General features: G+C 41.8%; 1 protein-coding gene across 2 annotated transcripts; it reads right to left on the minus strand.

Annotated features, from left to right (window-relative positions):
- Positions 1 to 2,090: 2,090 nt before the first annotated feature.
- Positions 2,091 to 19,484, minus strand: LOC105499878 (microfibril associated protein 5). 2 transcript variants are annotated; one of them, XM_011772704.2, is made up of 10 exons: positions 19,265 to 19,481; positions 18,684 to 18,743; positions 17,496 to 17,531; positions 12,127 to 12,171; positions 11,753 to 11,785; positions 10,685 to 10,720; positions 8,120 to 8,149; positions 6,636 to 6,723; positions 5,639 to 5,712; positions 2,091 to 4,338 (listed from the first exon to the last, which is right to left on the minus strand). In XM_011772704.2, exons 2-10 carry the CDS (start codon positions 18,739 to 18,741, stop codon positions 4,226 to 4,228), a joined length of 513 nt encoding a protein of 170 aa, XP_011771006.1. In that variant the 5' UTR covers positions 18,742 to 18,743; positions 19,265 to 19,481; the 3' UTR covers positions 2,091 to 4,225. The 2 variants fall into 2 exon arrangements, with proteins under 2 accessions (XP_011771006.1, XP_011771007.1); XM_011772705.3 differs by lacking the exon at positions 10,685 to 10,720 and having other exon boundaries at positions 19,265 to 19,484.

Raw genomic sequence — 19,484 nt, forward strand, 5'->3', positions numbered from 1 at the left:
GGTCTGGTGCTCTTCCATCTTTGTTCCCACTTCTTTTAGGATTCCTTTCCTTCTTCACTGTGTTGTAGCTGCTTCAGTACAAAAGGAAGAGGGATCTTAGAGGTTGCTTGTGCCTTCTCACCAGGTGTAAAGTGGTTGGTTAAACATCTAACTTTGGCCACAAGTACCCTGAAGCAGAGAAGGAAGGAGCTTGTGTCAAGCAACATATGCTGCTGTATATGTCATCAAAGTAAGACTCCGAAGTTGGGAAGCCAGCTGCGGTTCGCACTCTCTGCCATCAGTCAAAACAATACTGAGAAAAAGTGTGCATAGAACTGTATTTACTGAGTAGAAAACACACTCGAATTTCCATAATGCGTTCATTTGAGGAGAAAGGAGAATTTTCTTGAATGATAAGCACGGAATATGGAAAAAGCCTCAGAATAGAATCAACTCAATTAGAGAAGGGAAAATAAAAGTGAATCTTTATGAATGGGTAGATGAGGCTGCTATCTGTTCAGGATACCAGGAGGGCGTTCAATATCTAACGATATTTTTACCAAATTCCTTAATTCTAACATTAAAGATCCATTATTTTGGTTTAAAAAATGGCTTTTCATTGAAAGCCATTGCTTAGCAAGGTTGTCGTTTGGGCTCACCAGGAAAAAAACATATTAACACCTTAATGAGGAAAAACTTTCTTCTGAATCTTCTTTTATTCTTTGAGACGGAGTTTCACTGTTGTTGCCCAGGCTGGAGTGCAGTACCACGATTTTGGCTCACTGCAACCTCCAACTCCCTGGTTCAAGCGATTCTCTTGCCTCAGCCCCCCGAGTAGCTGGGATTACAGGCACCTGCCACCATGCCTGGGTAATTTTTTTGTATCTTTCTTAGAGACAGGGTTTTATCATGTTGGCCAGGCTGGTCTCGAACTCCTGACCTCAGGTGATCCACTTTTGTTACAAGGAAAAGAATGGAAAAGCCAACCTACTCAAGAACAGTTTAAGAGAAACCAATCAGCTTAAGTAGAAAAAAAAAAAAAAGTATAGTCTTATTATATACTTAATAGTCTTACTAAACCTTTGAACACATAATCTTGTTAATTCACAGAACCACCTCTAAGGCAGGTACTCCCTAATGCCTCGGCCTCCCAAAGTGCTGGGATTACAGGCGTGAGCTACCGCACCCGACCCTGAATCTTCTTTAAAAAAAGAAAAGACAGCGAGTAAAAGGTTTCCTAATTCTTGGAAACAAGATTATCAGGGACCTGAGATGGGATAGGGGTAAACAACAACCACAACTAAAGGGGGTAATGGAATTTCCGCCAGTGGGGAGGGGAGGGAGGGAAGTAGCTGGGACTGAAAACAACCACCTGAAATTTGATCTGGGACCTTTCTCCGGGGAAAGTCAGAGGGGGAAATAAGACTTTATAAGGATGTGGAAAGAAAGCATGGAAAGCAGGTTACAAATTTGTTTTACATAGTAAGAAGAGTTTAAAAGTGTAGAGAACATAAGAACAATGAGAAATGGCAACATACAGGAATTTGGTCATGTAGAAGAGAAGTGAGTACAGCATGAAACTTCACCGAGCAAGATTGTCAGACTTGCAGGGGACAGAAAAGAAAAAGGGGGCTACATGTGGAGGAGTAGAAATACATTTGGAGTGTTGGGAACTGATGCTTAAGTTATGGAGTGAAGGAAAGAATAGAGGATAGCAGAAGAGAGACGTGAGCAATATTGTGCTATATATATATATATTTTGAGACGGTCTTGCTCTGTCACCCAGGCTGGAGTACAGTGACATAATCTCAGCTCACTGCAACCTCCGCTCCCAGGTTCAAGCAATTCTCCTTGTCCCAAGTAACTGGGATTACAGGCACCCGCCACCATGCCTGGCTAATTTTTGTATTTTTAGTAGAGACGGGGTTTCACCATGTTAGGCAGGCTGGTCTCGAACTCCTGACCTCAGGTGATCCACCCACCTCAGCCTCCCAAAGTGCTGGGATTACAGGCATGAGCCACCACGCCCGGCTGATACACATTTTTAAAAGTGGAATAAAAGTTCATAAATTCAGGCCTTTTCTGTAAACATAAAAGAGAAAAAGAACCAGAACAAAAAGACATTTTATTTTGAGAAACAAATTGGAAAAAAAATATTTTAAAATGTTTAATTTGCAATATACATAATACTGGAATTGAAATGCTGTCTGATGGAAATGTTGCAATGTGGAGTAGGAGGGTCAAGTTCACGAAGATATTCTTAAATGAATCTTGGAAACTCTGTGCCTATGAGGCTTCTCTGAAGTGGCTAAAACATGCATTTAATATGTCTGTCTAAATGAGTACATTTAATCCTAGAGACTATAAGAAATAGAGATTATATGCTTTGGGGCTTTTCGTAGCATTTCTTTTTAATCAGTTGTACAGATCCCATTAAACTAAATATTTCTTAACAGCAAGAATCTGATCATTTAACTAGTTTTCTCAGCAATATAAAAGGAATACAACCTCCACTGTCTTATGTAACTTCTCTCCTAGCTCCTATTTGAATTCCATTGGCTTTTATAGAAAGTTATTGAGTTATTCAGACAGAAGGATTCATGATATATAATTTGTCAATTGTTATAATGGGATTTTGTTCTATTCCATTATGGACTGCTATCCTCACCAGGATAAAACAGATATGGTTGCTGTAAATTAGACTTTGTCTAAGCTTCAAGAAATATGAATAAAGCATTTAAAACCAGAGAATCATAGAATTAAAGGAAATCTTAGAACTAAGAATATATATAATACATATATATTTCTTAAGATGGACTTTTACTCTTGTCAGCCAGGCTAGAGTGCAATGGCGCCATCTTGGCTCACTGCAACCTCCACCTCCCAGGTTCAATTGATTCTCCTGCCTCAGCCTCCCGAGTAGCTGGGATTACAGGCACGTGCCACCATGCTTAGCTCATTTCTGTATTTTTAGTAGAGATGGGGTTTCACCATATTGGCCAGGCTGGTCTCAAATTCCTGACCTCAAGTGATCCACCCGCCTCAGCTTCCCAAAATGCTGGGATTACAGGCATGAGCCACTGTGCCCGGCAGAACTAAGATAAATTTAACCTTCTCATTTTAAAGATGAGGAAATTAAACCAGGACCTAATGAAGGAAAATGACTTATCCAAGGCTACACGGTTACTGCTAGAGCCAGGATAAGAATGTGGGTTGTCTGAATATTGTGTTTCTTTCACTCTTTCATATTAACTATTAGGCAAACTTTCTGTCTGCCTATTAAAATTCAAGTCTGAATGCCCTTCTTAGGCCCCAGTCAGGATATTCCAAAAGCTATGTGCACAATACTTCTACCGTGCACTGGTAAGTTGGGAGGATGAATGAAGTAGCAACTCAAGGAAATGCCAACCAATGGTATGGTTTCACATTAAGCTCTCTAATTTGCTTTGTGGTGGTGGGTTAACCCCAGTCTTCCCATAAACGAATCAGTAAATGAGACTTACTTTCCAACCTTACTTCCCGACTGGACAACTGCATGAAAAATTGGATAGGGAATTATGAGTCCAAGTTCTATACCTGGCATAGTCCTCGTGCTTTAGCCCCAGCCTCTGAGCCTAGCAGAAGACTTTTTGGGTCCTTATGTATTGCTAGTAGAATTGTATAATTCTTGACTGTGTTGCAGAATCTTACAGGACTACAAAAGTTACCATGATGTATCTTATAAGGAAGACTTGGCAGGCAAATTTTCGGGCAAGCCAGCAAAATAGTTAAAGAGTAAAGAGGAACATGTGAATGATGGGGAGTTGGTCTAGGAAACTCTTGTGAGGAAAATAAATGAAGTTCTATGGTTAGCCCAAATAGACAAGGATAGCTTCTTCAACAACCCTAAGATCTATATCAGACAGATTCAATAGTAAAGATTACTAGCCTAAAGTTTAGTCTCCCTTGAAATTGTACATAGAATGTTTGTATATAAGCCATATAGTCATCATCTATTCACTGTGTCTATGATATTGAGAAGCAGCAAAATTATGCAATCATATAGACTTTGTATTTTAAGTGCTAAAAAATGAGATAAATGTTATCAGTTTGGGTGAAAAATTAGACAGTGGGGGGAAAAGCTGGACATTGCAAAAGGATTGGTTTAAGAAATACTGTCTAAGGGTTAGCTGTCAATGGTTGGAGAAGAAGGACATCCTCCTTCCTCTCACCCACATATTTTTTCTTCTTTCCTCTTTTTCGATGATCACAGACCATTAGGTCTCTGCAAATCCACATTTTCACAGGGAGGAAGTCGGAAGTAATTGGAGCGACGGAGTCTCCTAGGGGGCAGACCAGCCATCTGACGGCAAAGTTCATCTAGAAAAGAAGCAGAACATCATGAGAAGAGAATGCAGGAAGATAACAAAGACTCTCATTTTAACGGATAGAGAAGACTTTGCAGTGTGGTGTAGCGAAAAGGTTGGAGAGAAAAAGATCTGGGTTTTAACTAGCTCTGCCACTTACTCTAGTTATTTGCCACTTCCTAGAAAGTTTCTTAAATTTTATAAACCTCACTATCCCTTTCTGTAAAATGAGAATTAAAATACCTACCTCAACAGTATATTTCTGAGTATTAAAATGAAATCATGTATGCAAAGTACCTAGCACAGGTGACCAGTAAATGTTAGTTTCCTTTATATATCCAGCTGCCAATTCTTCTAACCATGGATGTATTAAATAGAAAAATGAGGTCCAATCATTCAGTATACATTTATGTGCTTACTATGGGCAAACAGCTAACTTTAGCAAGTCCCCTGAGATACTTGAAAGTGCCTAGAGTCCCAAATACTCATCCTCAATCTCAAGGTGCTTCCCTTGCAGGTGGCCTGCACAGAGCCAATGGGGGCACAGAGCAAGTTTCCTTCTGCGAAGTTAACTACAGCTCTTACTCAGGAACTCAGCACAAAGCGCGCTGCTGAGTCAGAAATGGCTTTGTCTGTGGTGTTTTCACTAACCACAGCCATCACTCGGGGCTGGCCATGGGGAAGGTGAGAGTATCTTTGTTCCCACCATGTATGGTCTATAACCACACATTTTGGGCCCTTGTAATTGGTCCTATAACTTCTTTCTACCTCCTTCTACCTGAAGTGTTACAGTACGAAATTTACATTGTTCCAGGAATTGGTGAACTATTTATAACGTAGCTGATTTCTAAATGTCCCATCTATTTTTTTATTTATAGGTCCTATCCAAACCTTACTGTCTCCAAATTAGTGCATGTGTGTGTGTATGTTTTATTTTTAGTTATGATCATGGCTGCAGACTAGCAGAGTCTATTATCTGTAATGGCTGACTTGAAATTTTCCCTAGAACCCCAGTGAATAATCTTTAAAATAGCCAGAGTGTCAGAAAGCTCTCCAAATAGGAGACACTGTGGGGTCACAATCTAGTAGAAAAGGGATCTAGGGGTACTTTTCTTAGGGTTGTGTTTGTATATCAAGCATACTGCTTTACATAGATTGTTTATTTGAGATCACTTCCAGCAGGAACTGATGGAATCTAAGGGGGTAGCCTAAAGCCCTCCCCCAATACCAGACTTTGGATATAGTAATATCATGTCCCTATTTATCCCTCTCATAACTGCTTCTCTCCATTAAACATCCAGACATCATCTTACCTTTCATAGCTTCGTGTTCCTTACAGACAAGACGAGAGCAGATCTCCTTGTTGACGATGTACATACGTCGTAAACTGCAGACATCCCAATGTCATAGGCAAGGAAGGAGATGGAAGAAAGCCTTGAGAAGAGAACTAACCTGGGTCTGGGACGCCTCTTTGACTCTCGTATTCCCCATTTTCCCTATCTGCTCTTCCCCAACTGGATTTCCTTAAGTATTTCAGACTTTTGCCCCCCCCTGGAAAATAGGGGAGGGAATGGTATTAATTACTCTTCTATTTTTTAAATTTTATTTCAATAGTTTTTGGTGTACAGGTGGTTTTTGGTTACACGGATAAGTTCTTTAGTGGTGATTTCTGAGATTTTGGTGCACCCATCACCCAAGCAGTGTACGCTCTGCCCAATATGTAGCCTTTATCCCTCATTCCTCTCCCACGCTTTCCCCTGAGTCCCCAAAGTCCATTATATCATTCTTATGCTTTTGCCTCCTCATAGCTTAGCTCCCACTTATAAGTGAGAACATACAACATTTGGTTTTTCATTGTTTAGTTACTTCACTTAGAATAATGGCCTCCAGTTCCATCCAAGTTGTTGCAAAGGCCATTGTTTTAATTATTCTTCTTCATGATACTTTGCACAGTCTACCTAGGGTCAGGCTTAATATTCCTCCCCACTATTTTCTACCTTAGAGCTGGGCCATTTTCTTCAGCCTCCTTCTATCAGGTAATAAATTGAGTATGCCAGTGTTTCCCTCATGACCCTCCTTCCTCCAGCCCTCACCTTCATTTCCCTTCTAAGTTCTATTACTCTGCCTGTTCTTTGTATACCTCAGCCCAGACTTCAGGTTCTAGTTGGTACATTCAGAAATAGCTAGGAGGGTTGTGCTAAAAACGTGGACCCCCATCAAAGGTTGCAGTTCCATAGTGGGTACTCATTAGTTACCAACACAAAAACACTACTATAGAAGATGCTTTTTGGGCATTCTGGGATCCCTTACCTGGTGAAGCATAACTGATGAATGCATTGTTTAACCGGCCGATGCACAGAGTAGAGCCTTGTGCAAGTAAATTTCTCATCCCAGCACTCTGAAGAAGCCCAACACAAAAAATAAAGAGGTCCAAATAAAAGTAGCATAAACAAAGTATTAAAGGAATTGGGAAGAATAGATAAAGTAGGAAAAAAATACAGAGTAATCTCTGCAGAGAATCATTATAAATTGGGCTACATCCTTCCTGCTCACCAAAAACACAGCAAGAGGGAATTGACTAAATGAAGTTTTGGTGCTTCCCTACTTGGAACTAGAAGTGGATAAAATAGGCCAGGCGCGTTGGCTCACGCCTGTAATCCCAGCACTTTGGGAGGTCAAGGCGGGTGGATCACGAGGTCAGGAGATCGAGACCATCCTGGCTAACACAGTGAAACCCCATCTCTACTAAAAATACAAAAAATTAGCCAGGCGTGGTGGCGGGTGCCTGTAGTCCCAGCTACTCGGGAGGCTGAGGCAGGAGAATGGCGTGAACCCAGGAGGCAGAGCTTGCAGTGAGCCAAGATCGTGCCACTGCACTCCAGCCTGGATGACAGAGCAAGACTCCGTTAAAAAAAAAAAAAAAAAAAAAAAAAGATAAAATATTCTCTGAAAGTACTTCTAGGAAAAAAAGTCTTTCTAGGATTATCCATTATAAAATATAAAATAGGCTGGGCGTGGTGGCTCATGCCTGTAATTCCAGCACTTTGGGGGGACTAGACGAGGCAGGCAGATCACCTGAGGTCAGGAGTTCGAGACCAGCCTGGCCAACATGGTAAAACCCCGTCTCTACTAAAAATACAAAAATTAGCCAGGAGTCGTGGCGGGCGCCTGTAATCTCAGCTACTTGGGAGGCTGAGGTGGGAGAGTCGCTTGAACCTGGGAGGCGGAGGTTGCAGTGAACCAAGATCATGCCACTGCACTCCAGCCTGGAGTGACAGAGTAAGACTCCATCTCAGAAGAAATAGAATAAAACAAAACAAAACAAAATAAAGTAAAATAAAATAAAATAAAATAGAAATGCTGATAATCCCATTCTGAAAAAAATAAGATTACTTAGGCAGGTTGCTATTTCTCTGTTCCAGTAGTTTTCAACCCTAGCTATATATCAGAATTATCAGTACATTAGGAAACACAATTTTAACCATGACATCTATGGTAATATGGAGTCCTCGAAGTTAAATTGATGTCACTTCCTAATCCACTAACCACCATGTAAAGTACAAGGTACTTTAGGGAGAGAGCCATTTGGGGACCATGTAATATTCGTTCCATTCTTTCCCCATGACTTTTATGACGGGCGCTCATTTTTTTAAAAAAAGGAGTAAGGGAGTGAAGAACACTAATACTCTGAGAAATAATTGGAAGTAAACTAGAAGATGTGCCAAGTAACCTCCAAAGAACAAGGAGGTAAAGAATCCACAGGAAGAAAGAAGACATACAAGCAACAATCATACCTGCAGTGGTATTTTTTTCACCAAGGGAGGCTGAAAGGCAGAAATTTTATTCCATTATTACCAATTCTAGAAGTTACTACCTCTGTAACTGCCACGCTGCCTCACTTAGGACCTGCTTGGAGTGCCCATAAATAGGGAGCAAATGAATTAATAACTCTTAGCAACTTCTAAAAGAAAACTTTCATTGAGCTGATTTGCTCCACGAAATTGAAGAGATTAGGAGGTAGGATGGGGTTTTTTTTCCTTTCTCCTTTCCTTCCTGAAGAGTTGAGAAATTCATTGTGTTGTGAATATCTCTGTATTGTTGACAAGAAGCAAATTTAGTAGGAACACAAGGCAAAGAGTTATATGCTTAGAGGAGCTTCTTCCTAGAGCTAAGTAGAGAAAAGATTATTATCCTGTATAAGCTCTTCCTTAAAGGGAAAATTTATTTTCTGTAGATTAGACACATCATCATAAATTATTTTGATAAAAGTTGTTGCCAAAGAATAATGAGGGTCAGCTGGGCACAATGGCTCATACCTGTAATCCCAGCACTTTGGGAGGCTGAGGCAGATAGATCATTTGAGGTCAGGAGTTCGAGACCAGCCTGGCCAACATGGTGAAACCCCTTCTCTACTAAAAATACAAAAATTAGTTGGGTGTGGTGATGTGCACCTATAATCCCAGCTACTCAGGAGGCTGAGGCAGGAGAATCGCTTGAACCTGGGAGGCAGAGGCTGCAGTGAGCCAAGTTTGTACCATTGCACTCCAGCCTAGGTGGCAGAGGGAGACTACATCTCAAAAAAACAATAATATAATAAAAATTAAAAAAGAATAATGAGGGTCATCCTAAACTAGGGGCAAATTTAATGTGGGCCTTATTCACAGAATAAAGAATAAGTCAAGGGGTTAGATGAATAGACTAGTCAGGGGAGTTACCAGGGAAAATGTCACTGGAAGTGTTGCAAATAGAATACTAGGACCTGTGTTATGAGATCTCATCTATCCCATGGTTTCAATGCAGGTCTATATGCTGATAATTTCCAAGCCTATATTTCCAATCTCATCTCTGCCCTAAGCTCCAGACCTATAAATCCAACTGCCTTTTTATGGAAGAGTTCTTGAATATTTCAAAGATCTTTCACATTCAATGTATCTCAAACTGACTTAATTATCTTTCCCTTCACTAATTCTAGTTGTTCTTCAGTGACTGAGATCACTATCCACCCAACAGCCACATCTAGAAAACAGGATGTCATGGCTGAGCGTGGTGGCTCATGCCTGCAATCCCAGCACTTTGGGAGGCGAAGGTGGGTGGACCATCTGAGGTCAGGAGTTCAAGACCAGCCTGGCCAACATGGTGAAACCCCGTCTCCACTAAAAATACAAAAAAATTAGCCAGGCGTGATTGTGGGCGCCTGTAATCCCAGCTACTAGGGAGGCTGAGGCAGGAGAATCGCTTGAACCCGGGAGGTGGAGGTTGCAATAAACCGAGATCGCACTACCACACTCTAGCCTGGGTGACAGAGCGAGAAAAAAAGAAAAAGAAAACTGGATGTCATCTCAACAATCCCCTCTTCCTTATAGCTCACATCATTTAATTCTCACTATCTCTACCTTGATTCAGGCCAGCATCTTTTATTGGGAACACTGCAACAGTGGCCCCACTGGTTTTCCCAGTTCCAGGCGATAGATCACGGTCAAATCAGTTTTCCACACTGCCCTGGGAATACAGTAGGGGGTTTGGAGGTGGGGTGTGATCCTTCCAATGCACAAATCTAATTATAATCTTCCCTTAAATGAACGTCTCTCTGGTTGGTTTTCCTGTCCACCCTACACCTTTTGATTTGTATTGTTTTCCTTATCTAAAAGCTCTTCCCTCTTCTATTAACTTAGTTCATTTCTACTTGTCTTTCAGGAAGCAGCTTAGTCAAATGTGCCCTCCAGAAAAAGCCTTTTCTCACCCCCAGCACTGAACCTAGTCAAGAACTCCTGTGTCTTGTTAAAAAATAATCTAGCCGTCTGTAATCCCAGCACTTTGGGAGGCTGAGGCAGGAGGATCACCTGAGGTCAGAAATTCAAGACCTGCTGGCCAACATGGCGAAACCCCATCTCTACTAAAACTACAAAAAATTAGCCAGGCATGGTGGTGGGTGCCTATAATTCCAGCTACTAGGGTGTGAGGCAGGAGAATCACTTGAACCCAGGAGGCAGAGGTTGCAGTGAGCCGAGATCATGCCATTGCACTGCAGCCTGGGCGACAAGTGCAAGACTGCGTCTCAAAAAAAAAAAATTCATTCGAAGCATTGCTTCTTCTACCCTTTATCCTCCAAAACGTGTTTATGCTTTTGTCTTGCCTTTACCCATCAAGTCTTGAAATTTTGAGAGAAAGATTAGCACAGTTCCTGTTCACTGGGTGTTCAACAATGTCGTTAATTTGAATTGAACTACTGGAAATATGTGCTCCATAAACTGTCATCCTGTCTATTTAGGATCCTTCAGCAATTGCACACCATCCAGAATGGGCTCTGGGGAAAACCTAGAATGGCTCTGATGGCCCAGGGATCCCAGATCTGAACTCACCCAAGTCATCTGTGGAAGGTGCAATATCAGCCAAAACTGAAAAGGCACAAAACAGTAGGTATGAGGAGGGCTTCAAATTGCAAACGCAAGGCAGAGTAAGAAAAGGGAGAATGGAGATACTGTGGCAAGAGGAAGACTATGTCTGGCTTTGTGTTTTATGTATAAGGGAATAGAATTAATGGAAATAATTATAGTTTGTTTAAAGAATATTAGTCCTGGGTGGCTTGCAGTGGCTCACACCTGTAATCTCAGAATTTTGGGAGGCTGAGGCAGGTGGATCACTTGAGGTCAGGAGTTCAAGACGAGCCTGGTGAATATAGCGAAACCCCTTCTCTACTAAAAATACAAAAATCAGCGTGATGGCGGGCGCCTGTAATCCCAGCTACTCAGGAGGCTGAGGCAGGAGAATCACTTGAACACAGGAGATAGAGCTTGCTGTGAGCTGAGGTTGTGCTGCTGCATTCCAGCCTGGGCTACAGAGCTGGACTCTGTCTCAAAAAAAAAAAAAATCAGCACTGTCACTGAACAACACTCTCACAACCTCAGTATCCAAAGATAAAAGCAGGCCGGACGCGGCAGCTCCCGCCTGTAATCCCAGCGCTTTGGGAGGCCGAGGCCAGGAGTTCAAGACCAGCTGGGCCAACATGGTGAAATCCCTTCTCTACTAAAAATACAAAAATTAGTCAGGCGTGGTGGCAGGTGCCTGGAATCCCAGCTACTCAGGAGGCCAAGGCAGGAGAATCACTTGAGCCCTTGAACCCAGGAAGTGGTGGTGGCCATGAGCCGAAATTGTGCCACTACATTCCAACCTGGGCAACAGAGTGAGACTCCCTCTCAAAAACAAACAACAAAAAACAAAAGCAAAGACAAAAGCACAGAATGAATTCAAGGCTGGAATAAATATTAATATTATTTTATTAATATTATTAATAATTAATTTTATATTTTATATATTATATAAAATATATAATATATTTTTATATTATTATATATAATTCTTATTAATAATATTAATAAAATTAATATTAATAAGAACTATGCCTTTTTTTTAACTACAGTAAAACTTACCTGTTTCATCTGTAGCAGGATCATTCACCAGATCTGCAAAGACACATAACAAGGAATGAAAAAATGCAGTCAGGAAAAGTAGCTAAGGAAAGCAGGATAAAGGGATGATGATCTCAAAGGAGGAAAGAAAGGCTGAAGAGAAAGTATGTGGACTCGGGCAGTTGAGGGACTATCACAGAAAGAAATGGAAGAGAGAATAAGATTGGGCGTGTGTAAAGAGATGCTGGCATCTAAGGTGGCAACAGAGCTCTGCATGAGCTCAGAGCACCCACCAACCCTTTTGAAGTCTTTCTTTTTCTATATATAGACATGGCCTTCAATCTATCTATCCCTAATAAAACAGCACATAAACAAACAAAAAAGGCATAGCTTACTAGGATCTTCTGTGAATGTTTCTGGAGTCGTTTGAGTCACATCGTCTGAAAAGAAAATTAGAAAACAATTTCTGAGATTGTCTCCCTGCCACCCTTCCACTTCCAATAACTTAAATTGTGAAGCATAGTGCCCAGCGGAGTTGAGTATCCCACAAATGTTTTTCCTTGATTGCTTACAATGACAAACGATTGATGACCTCTTTTCAATACTTATTTAAAATGAAATCGGCTATACCAAAGGCATTGTGATTTTGACATTCATGATTCTGATATAATCGGGTATAAATTTGCTGATATGCTTATGAGTGTTTATAAAAGGTAGTACTGATTTTTTTATTTTTTTTAAGAATCTCGCTCTGTCACCCAGGCTGAAGTGCAGTGGCCAGTCTCGGCTCACTGCAACCTCCGCCTCCCAGGTTCAAGCAATTTTCGTACCTCGACTTCCCAAGTAGCTGGGATTACAGGCACACACCACCATGCCTGGCTAATATATACATATATACATATATATATATATACACACATATATATATATACACACACACACATATATATATATATATATATATATTTTTTTTTTTTTTTTGAGACAGAGTCTCACACTGCCGCCCAGGCTGGAGTGCAGTGGCGCGTGATCTCGGCTCACTGCAACCTCCGCCTCCCAGGTTCAAGCAATTCTCTGCCTCAGTCTCCTGAGTAGCTGGGATTACAGGCGCCTGCCACCACGCCCAGCTAATTTTTGTATTTTTAGTAGAGACGGGGTTTCACCATGTTGGCCAGGCTGGTCTCAAACTCCTGACCTTGCGATCCACCTGCCTTGGCATCCCAAAGTGCTGGAATTACAGGCATGAGCCACCACGCCCGGCCATGTTGATGGTTTTCTGATGCTCATTGAGAAGTGAGGTGAAAATGGGGAGGGAAAATGTCAATATAAGTACAGAATGGTTTGCATTTGATTATCGGAAAGTAAAGTCAGAGGAAAAGAAATAAAAATGGTCCAGGTCTTAAGGTGGAATCTATTATATTAGGATAAACTGAGAAAACTGTTTCTGAAACTGTAAATAATAGCACTTCCTAAAACCAGTGTTCTCTACTTTATAAAGCAAAATAACAAAGCAGCATTAACATTTACTTTTATTTTTAAATTTACATATAAATTTTATTGTATGTGTTTATAGTATCCACCGTGACATTTTGATAGACATGTATAAAGTGAAATGGTTACTACAGTCAAGCAAATTAACATATCCATATCCTCATTAGTTTCCTTTTTTGTATGTGTATAATAAGAGCACCTGAAATTTACTCTCTTAGCAAACAACATTTAAATATTTAGCAAACAGGCCTGGTGCAGCGGCTCACACCTGTAATCCTAGCATACTGGGAGGCCCAGGCAGGCAGATCACCTGAGGTCAGGAATTCAAAACTAACCTGGCCAACATGGTGATCTACTAAAAATACAAAAATTAGCCTGGCGTGGTGGTGCACGCCTGTAATCCTAGCTACTCTGGAGGCTGAGGCAGGAGAATCGCTTGAACCCTGGAGGCAGAGGTTGCAGTGAGCCGAGATCGTGCCATTGCACTCCAGCCTGGTCGATAAGAGAGAAACCCCATCTCAAAAAAATAATTAAAAAATAAATAAATATTAAGCAAACATTGCATCAGCAATTACCCTTCAATGTAAATAGTTTATATTCATAATCCATTCTACCCACTAGGGGTCAGCAAATTCACATAGTTTACTTTGACTTTTTTTTTTTTTTTTGGAGACACAGTCTCTCGCCCTATCACCCAGGCTGGAGGGCAGTGGTGGCATGATCTCGGCTCAGGGCAACCTCCGCCTCCCAGATTCAAGTGATTCTCCTGCCTCAGCCTCCTGAGTAGCTGGGACTACAGGCATGCGCCACCATTCCCAACTAGTTTTTGTATTTTTAGTAGAGACGGGGTTTCAACATGTTGGCCAGGCTGGTCTTGAGTTCCTGACCGCAGGTGATCCAACCACCTTGGCCTCCCAAAGTGCTGAGATTACAGGCATGAGCCACCATGCCCGGCCTGACTTTTTTTTTTAACTTCGGATTCTATTAATAAACGTCAGATGGGCCGGGCGCGGTGGCTCAAGCCTGTAATCCCAGCACTTTGGGAGGCTGAGACGGGCGGATCACGAGGTCAGGAGATCGAAACCATCCCAACATGGGCTAACACGGTGAAACCCCGTCTCCACTAAAAAATACAAAAAACTAGCGGGGCGAGGTGGCGGGCGCCTGTAGTCCCAGCTACTCGGGAGGCTGAGGCAGGAGAATGGCGTGAACCCGGGAGGCGGAGCTTGCAGTGAGCTGAGATCCGGCCACTGCACTCCAGCCTGGGCGACAGAGCGAGACTCCGTCTCAAAAAAAATAAATAAATAAAAATAAAAATAAACGTCAGATGTAAATCTGATGGGAACAAATATTTTTATAAAGCATGTCAGAGTTATGGATGATTGTTTAAAAGGTGAAATACAAATAAAGCATTTCATAGGAGTTCCCCTTGCCCACCTCATCTTTTTTTCTAAATTACAGATAGAAATTCATCAGGTTTGGCTAGGCTTCATGGCTTATGCCTGTAATCCCAGCATTTTGGGAGACCAAGGCATGTGAATCACTTGAGGTCAGGAGTTCGAGACCAGCCTGGCCAACATGGAGAAACCCCATCTCTACTAAAAATACAAAAATTAACCGGGCATGAGTGGTGCATGCCTGTAGTCCAAATTACTAAGGAGGCTGAGGCAGGAGAATGAATTGAACCCAGGAGGCGGAGGTTGCAGTGAGCTAAGATCTTGCCACTGCACTCCAGCTTGGAACAGAGGGAGACTCTCCTTCAAAAAAAAGAAAAAAAAAAAAAGTCATCGGCCTTGACAAAAAAGCCTCTTAACCTTTCACACTCATTATAGTATTTCTTCTTTCAGAACACTCTTTTTTTTAGCTGGACGTCATTGATTGGAAGAACAATCTTTAATAAAAGGAATCCAAGTCTCTTCCAGTCCCACAGAATATCTGAAAAACCGCTAACCTGAATCATTCCAGAGACTGCAAGAGGAGTCTCTCCTGGGTGTAGCCCAATCCTTCCTGGTTCCCTTTCTCCAGAGGCCTAGCTACATTCCAGTCCAGCCACTCACAGAAACAGCCGCAAAGCAATGGGAGAACAGAGGGCTTGAGAATGTATCCTAGCTGTCTCTGGGATTTCAGGACAGAGTACAGTTTTTCTGCGTATACCTCAGTTTAACCAACTGTTTCAAGAGCTATCACCATATAAATGCTTTATCTAGTATTCATGAAGTTCTCTCTGAAAAAAAAAAAAATTAACATATTTTCTTTTCCGTTTATTTTTTTGAGAGAAACTCTCACTCTGTTGCCAGTACGGTGGTGCCATAATAGCTCATTTGCAGCCTCAAACTGCCAGGTTCAAGTGATCCTTCCACCTCAGCCTTCTGAGTAGCTAGGACAACTGGCAAACCACCACACCTGGCTTTTTTTTTTTTTTTTTTTTTTTTTTTTTTTTTTAGGAGACAGGGTCTCAGGCTGTAAGCAGTGGCTCAAATCTGTAATCCCAGCACTTTGGGGGGCTGAGGAGGGCAGATCACCTGAGGTCAGGAGTTCGTGACCAGCCTGACTAACATGGTGAAACCCTGTCTCTACTAAATGCAAAAAATTAGCTAGGCGTGGTGGCGCATGCCTGTAATCCCAGCTACTTGGGAGGCTGAGACAGGAGAATCACTTGTACGTGGGAGGTGGAGGTTGCAGTGAGCCGAGATTGCGCAATTGCACTACAGCCTGGGCAACAAGAGTGAAACTTCGTTTCAAAAAAACAAAAAGGGAGGGTCTCACTCTGTTGCCCAGGCTGATCTCAAACTCATGGCCTCAAGTGATCCTCCCACCTCAGCCTCCCAAAGTGCTTGGTATTACAGGCAAGACAATTCATCGTACCTTATGATATGTCTGCAAGAAAAGCATCTAAAGTCATAACACAGGACTGGTTCCTAATCTGCCCAGAAAAATGGATTCTGATTTTCAGTTTTGCTGGTGCTGAAATCTCCAGAGGCCTTTCCCCTAGTCTGAAGTCTAGTCACATTCCTGCCCTTTTTTCCTAGATTCAGATCTAGATTCAGAAACTCTGGGATTCAGATATTTTTACCAATAACAGAAAAAATTTTTGTATTTCTGTCTTCTGCACCAGGACCCACTGCAAGAAAAATATATTATACGGTACCCTGGTGTATACATATGGAAAACTAAGAGAAGTTTTATTAAATGTGTATGAAATAATACTTTACTCTTCTAAAACACATGCAATGCATCCTGGTATATTTGTTTTGGTCTATCTTAATTCATTTAAAAAACTAATACCAGTTGTGACCCACTAAATTGATTTCATGATCCCTTTAATAGGTTACATACTAGAGTACTCTCTCCTCTAACTCTCCTGGGATGGGAGAAATAAAGAGATAAATTATAATTATGTTGAATGCCTTGAGGCAGAATGGAGTTTTCTTCATGAAGTTGAAGAAAGTAGTCCTTTAGGAGTCACAACTTTTGCGATTTTTGCTATGGAGAATGGTGTGAGCAAAAAATACCTGAAAAGCAGAAAAACCAAAAAATACCTTTTGGGTTTTGCCCAGTTATGCCACAATTTCACTTAGTACTGACATGACTTCTTTTTTTTTTTTTTTTTTTTTGAGTCAGTCCCACTCTGTTTCCCAGGCTGGAGTGCAATGGCATGATCATGGCTCACTGCAACCTCAGCCTCCTGGGTTCAAGCAATTCTCATGCCTCAGCCTCCTAAGTAGCTAGAACCACAGGCATGCGCCACCATGCCAGGCTAATTTTTTTTTTTCTTTTTCCTAGAGATGAGGTCTCCCAATGTTGCCCTGGTTGGTCTCAAACTCCTGGGCTCAAGCGATCCTCCTGCCTCAGCCTCCCAAAGTGGTGGGATTATGGGTATAAGATGACTTCTTACCCGGTCTTTCATTTTTCCACAGTTACATGGATTAAGGAATGCTTTTTGTAAGGACTAGTGAGCATTTTCTGAGTAAGATAGGAGATGTGTAGAGAAGAGTGAAAACAGAAATGGGCATAGAGGAGGTCTTGGGAAGGTGTTTCAGTAGTTTAAACACACACACACAAGAAACTTTTATGAATGGGATAATAGGATTGTGGAAACTGGTGAAGTTGATCCTATTTCTCACACTTTGGCAACGCATGTCTCTGTTGTAGGAATTTTTTTTTTTTTTTTTTTGGCAGCGGTAGATAAGCAGGAAGGATTTTTTTTAACTCTGTTTACCTAAATTTTCCTGATAAGAACCCCAACAGAGCCCCTATCCAAGGGTTCACCTACCTCCTCGTTGACTATTGACCCCCAGGGGTATCCAGTCTATAGCAAAGGAAGAGAAAAGAGATGTGAGTGACTGCAACTCTATACCTCATAACCCTTTTATGAGACAAATCAGAAAATCATGGAGAAATGGTTATACTTTACCTCTGTGACTTATCCTATATAGCTCAATATAAAATTACTGAGACCATTAGTGCCATGAACAAAACCAGTAGGAATAGAAACATTTCAGAAAGACAAGTTCCTTCACTGCTGTGCATTTGTTTGGTAAAATAAAATTTAAAAAGTTCCTGAGAACAAAGCCCTGCTGCCCTCTTGCCCTCATTCCTGGCCAGGAATGAAGTCCAGCTCCACTGATAGACCTGGCAGCCCTTCTAGTGTTTCCTGCTCTTCTAGCCCCACGGCTTCCCCTCTAGCTATGCTAGTGAACAAGACAGAAGAATGATTTTTCTCAATCTGTATTGGAAGAGGGAGAAAAAAAAAATAGAGTAGGACATCTTTACAGCCTAAAATTCACTTTCTGTGGCCAATCTTCTAGCCAGATTCTGGGAAATCTGGGAAGATCACGTTTTTCTTGTGTCAGTGTGGCACATATTTTTCACATGCCTGTGAATATACCCGCGTGTATGATGGTAATAGTGTATGTATTCTCACTGTTCTTCTTCAAGATTTAAATTTGGTCCAGTTTCTTTCTTTTTTTTTTTTTTTTTTAATGGAGACGAGGTTAACTCGTCTCACTATGTTGCCCAGGTTGGTCTCAGTGATCCTCCCCACTCAGTCTCCCAGAGTGCTAGGAGTACAGGTGTGAGCCCACCATGCCCAGCCCAGGTCCAGTTTCTTTCTAGGTAGTCCCTCTGTGTTTGTGTAAGCATTTGTATATCAGCTTCTTGTTTGCTTTGCAGTTTGTTTATTCAACCCTCTTTGGGTGGTTAATGTGCATTTTTGTGTATCTTCGTTGCACTTTAGTTTCATAATTCTCGGGAGGCTTTCCCCTAGTCTGAAGTCTAGTCACATTCCTGACCTTTTTTCCTTAACACAAAATCTGTTCTTTTCTTCTACTAGGAATTCCAGAGCTCAATATCAAGCATCTCTACTGCTATTCCTCTTCAACCTCATTCCATCCCATCTCCTGCCACGCACATGTATAGCTGAGGAGCTGAGGGTTCAGGGAGCAAAGAATAAAGGACTCACCAGAGGGGATGATGAATGCAGCAAGAAACAGCAGCACCTTGGGTCCCAAGAGCGACATATCTATAGGGGTGGCGGGCATAGCAGAGAATGTGATGCTCAGAGGCACATCAGCATTTCAGCGCCAGGGAAAGGTGCCTCCGAGGTCCCTGTCTCTTTGTCTTCCCAGAACTTTCTCCATTTTCCCTTATGACTCAAACCCTCTCTCTCTTTTCTTACCTTTCACCCAACATTCATTTCTCCCTCAAATCTATTCTTTGGTCACGTACCATTATTCTTGCTTGTATTATTCTCTTCTACCAAGTCAGAGGAAATTTTACATTTTGCATGGTCCATACTTGGCCCTACCCCTTGGCCTCTTTCATCCCTGATGTGGAATCTTCCTTTCTCATCTGCATGTCTTTTTCATATCATCTGCTCATCTTGGCATCTCCTTCATTGGAATTCCATGGTTATTTGGGAGGTCTGCTCAAGTCTAAGTTCAGTGACGCTCCCCGTTGCCCCTCTCCAGCCCTTTCACACACACACAGACATACCCACATTCCCTCTGTCTCTTCAGGGTTTTAGGTAATCAAACAACTCACTGTCTATGGTGTTCTGCTCTTTCCACCGAGTCCTTTGGCTGCTGAATGTGTCTCTCTCCTCTTACGCTGTTCCTACTTTGGCTGGAGAATAAGATGAACAGAGCCACTCCCTGGAAAGGACTTCAGATTTGGCCTCCTCTGAAACAATGAGACGAGGGAGAGCAAGAAAGCCAGGCTAGGCGTAGAATGAGTGTTACAATGAGGCTGGAATGAGAAGGGA

This window comes from Macaca nemestrina, chromosome 10, assembly GCF_043159975.1.
Source record: "Macaca nemestrina isolate mMacNem1 chromosome 10, mMacNem.hap1, whole genome shotgun sequence".
NCBI lineage: Eukaryota > Metazoa > Chordata > Mammalia > Primates > Cercopithecidae > Macaca > Macaca nemestrina.

Bases quoted from the DNA above. Each gene is read 5' to 3' on its own strand.
- LOC105499878 (XM_011772704.2), bottom strand. From the start codon at position 18,741: ATGTCGCTCTTGGGACCCAAGGTGCTGCTGTTTCTTGCTGCATTCATC. The intron at 17,532-18,683 runs GTGAGTCCTTTA...CCTTTGCTATAG, and splicing joins TGCATTCATCATCCCCTCTG to ACTGGATACCCCTGGGGGTC. The intron at 10,721-11,752 runs GTAAGTTTTACT...GTGCCTTTTCAG, and splicing joins TCCTGCTACAGATGAAACAG to TTTTGGCTGATATTGCACCT.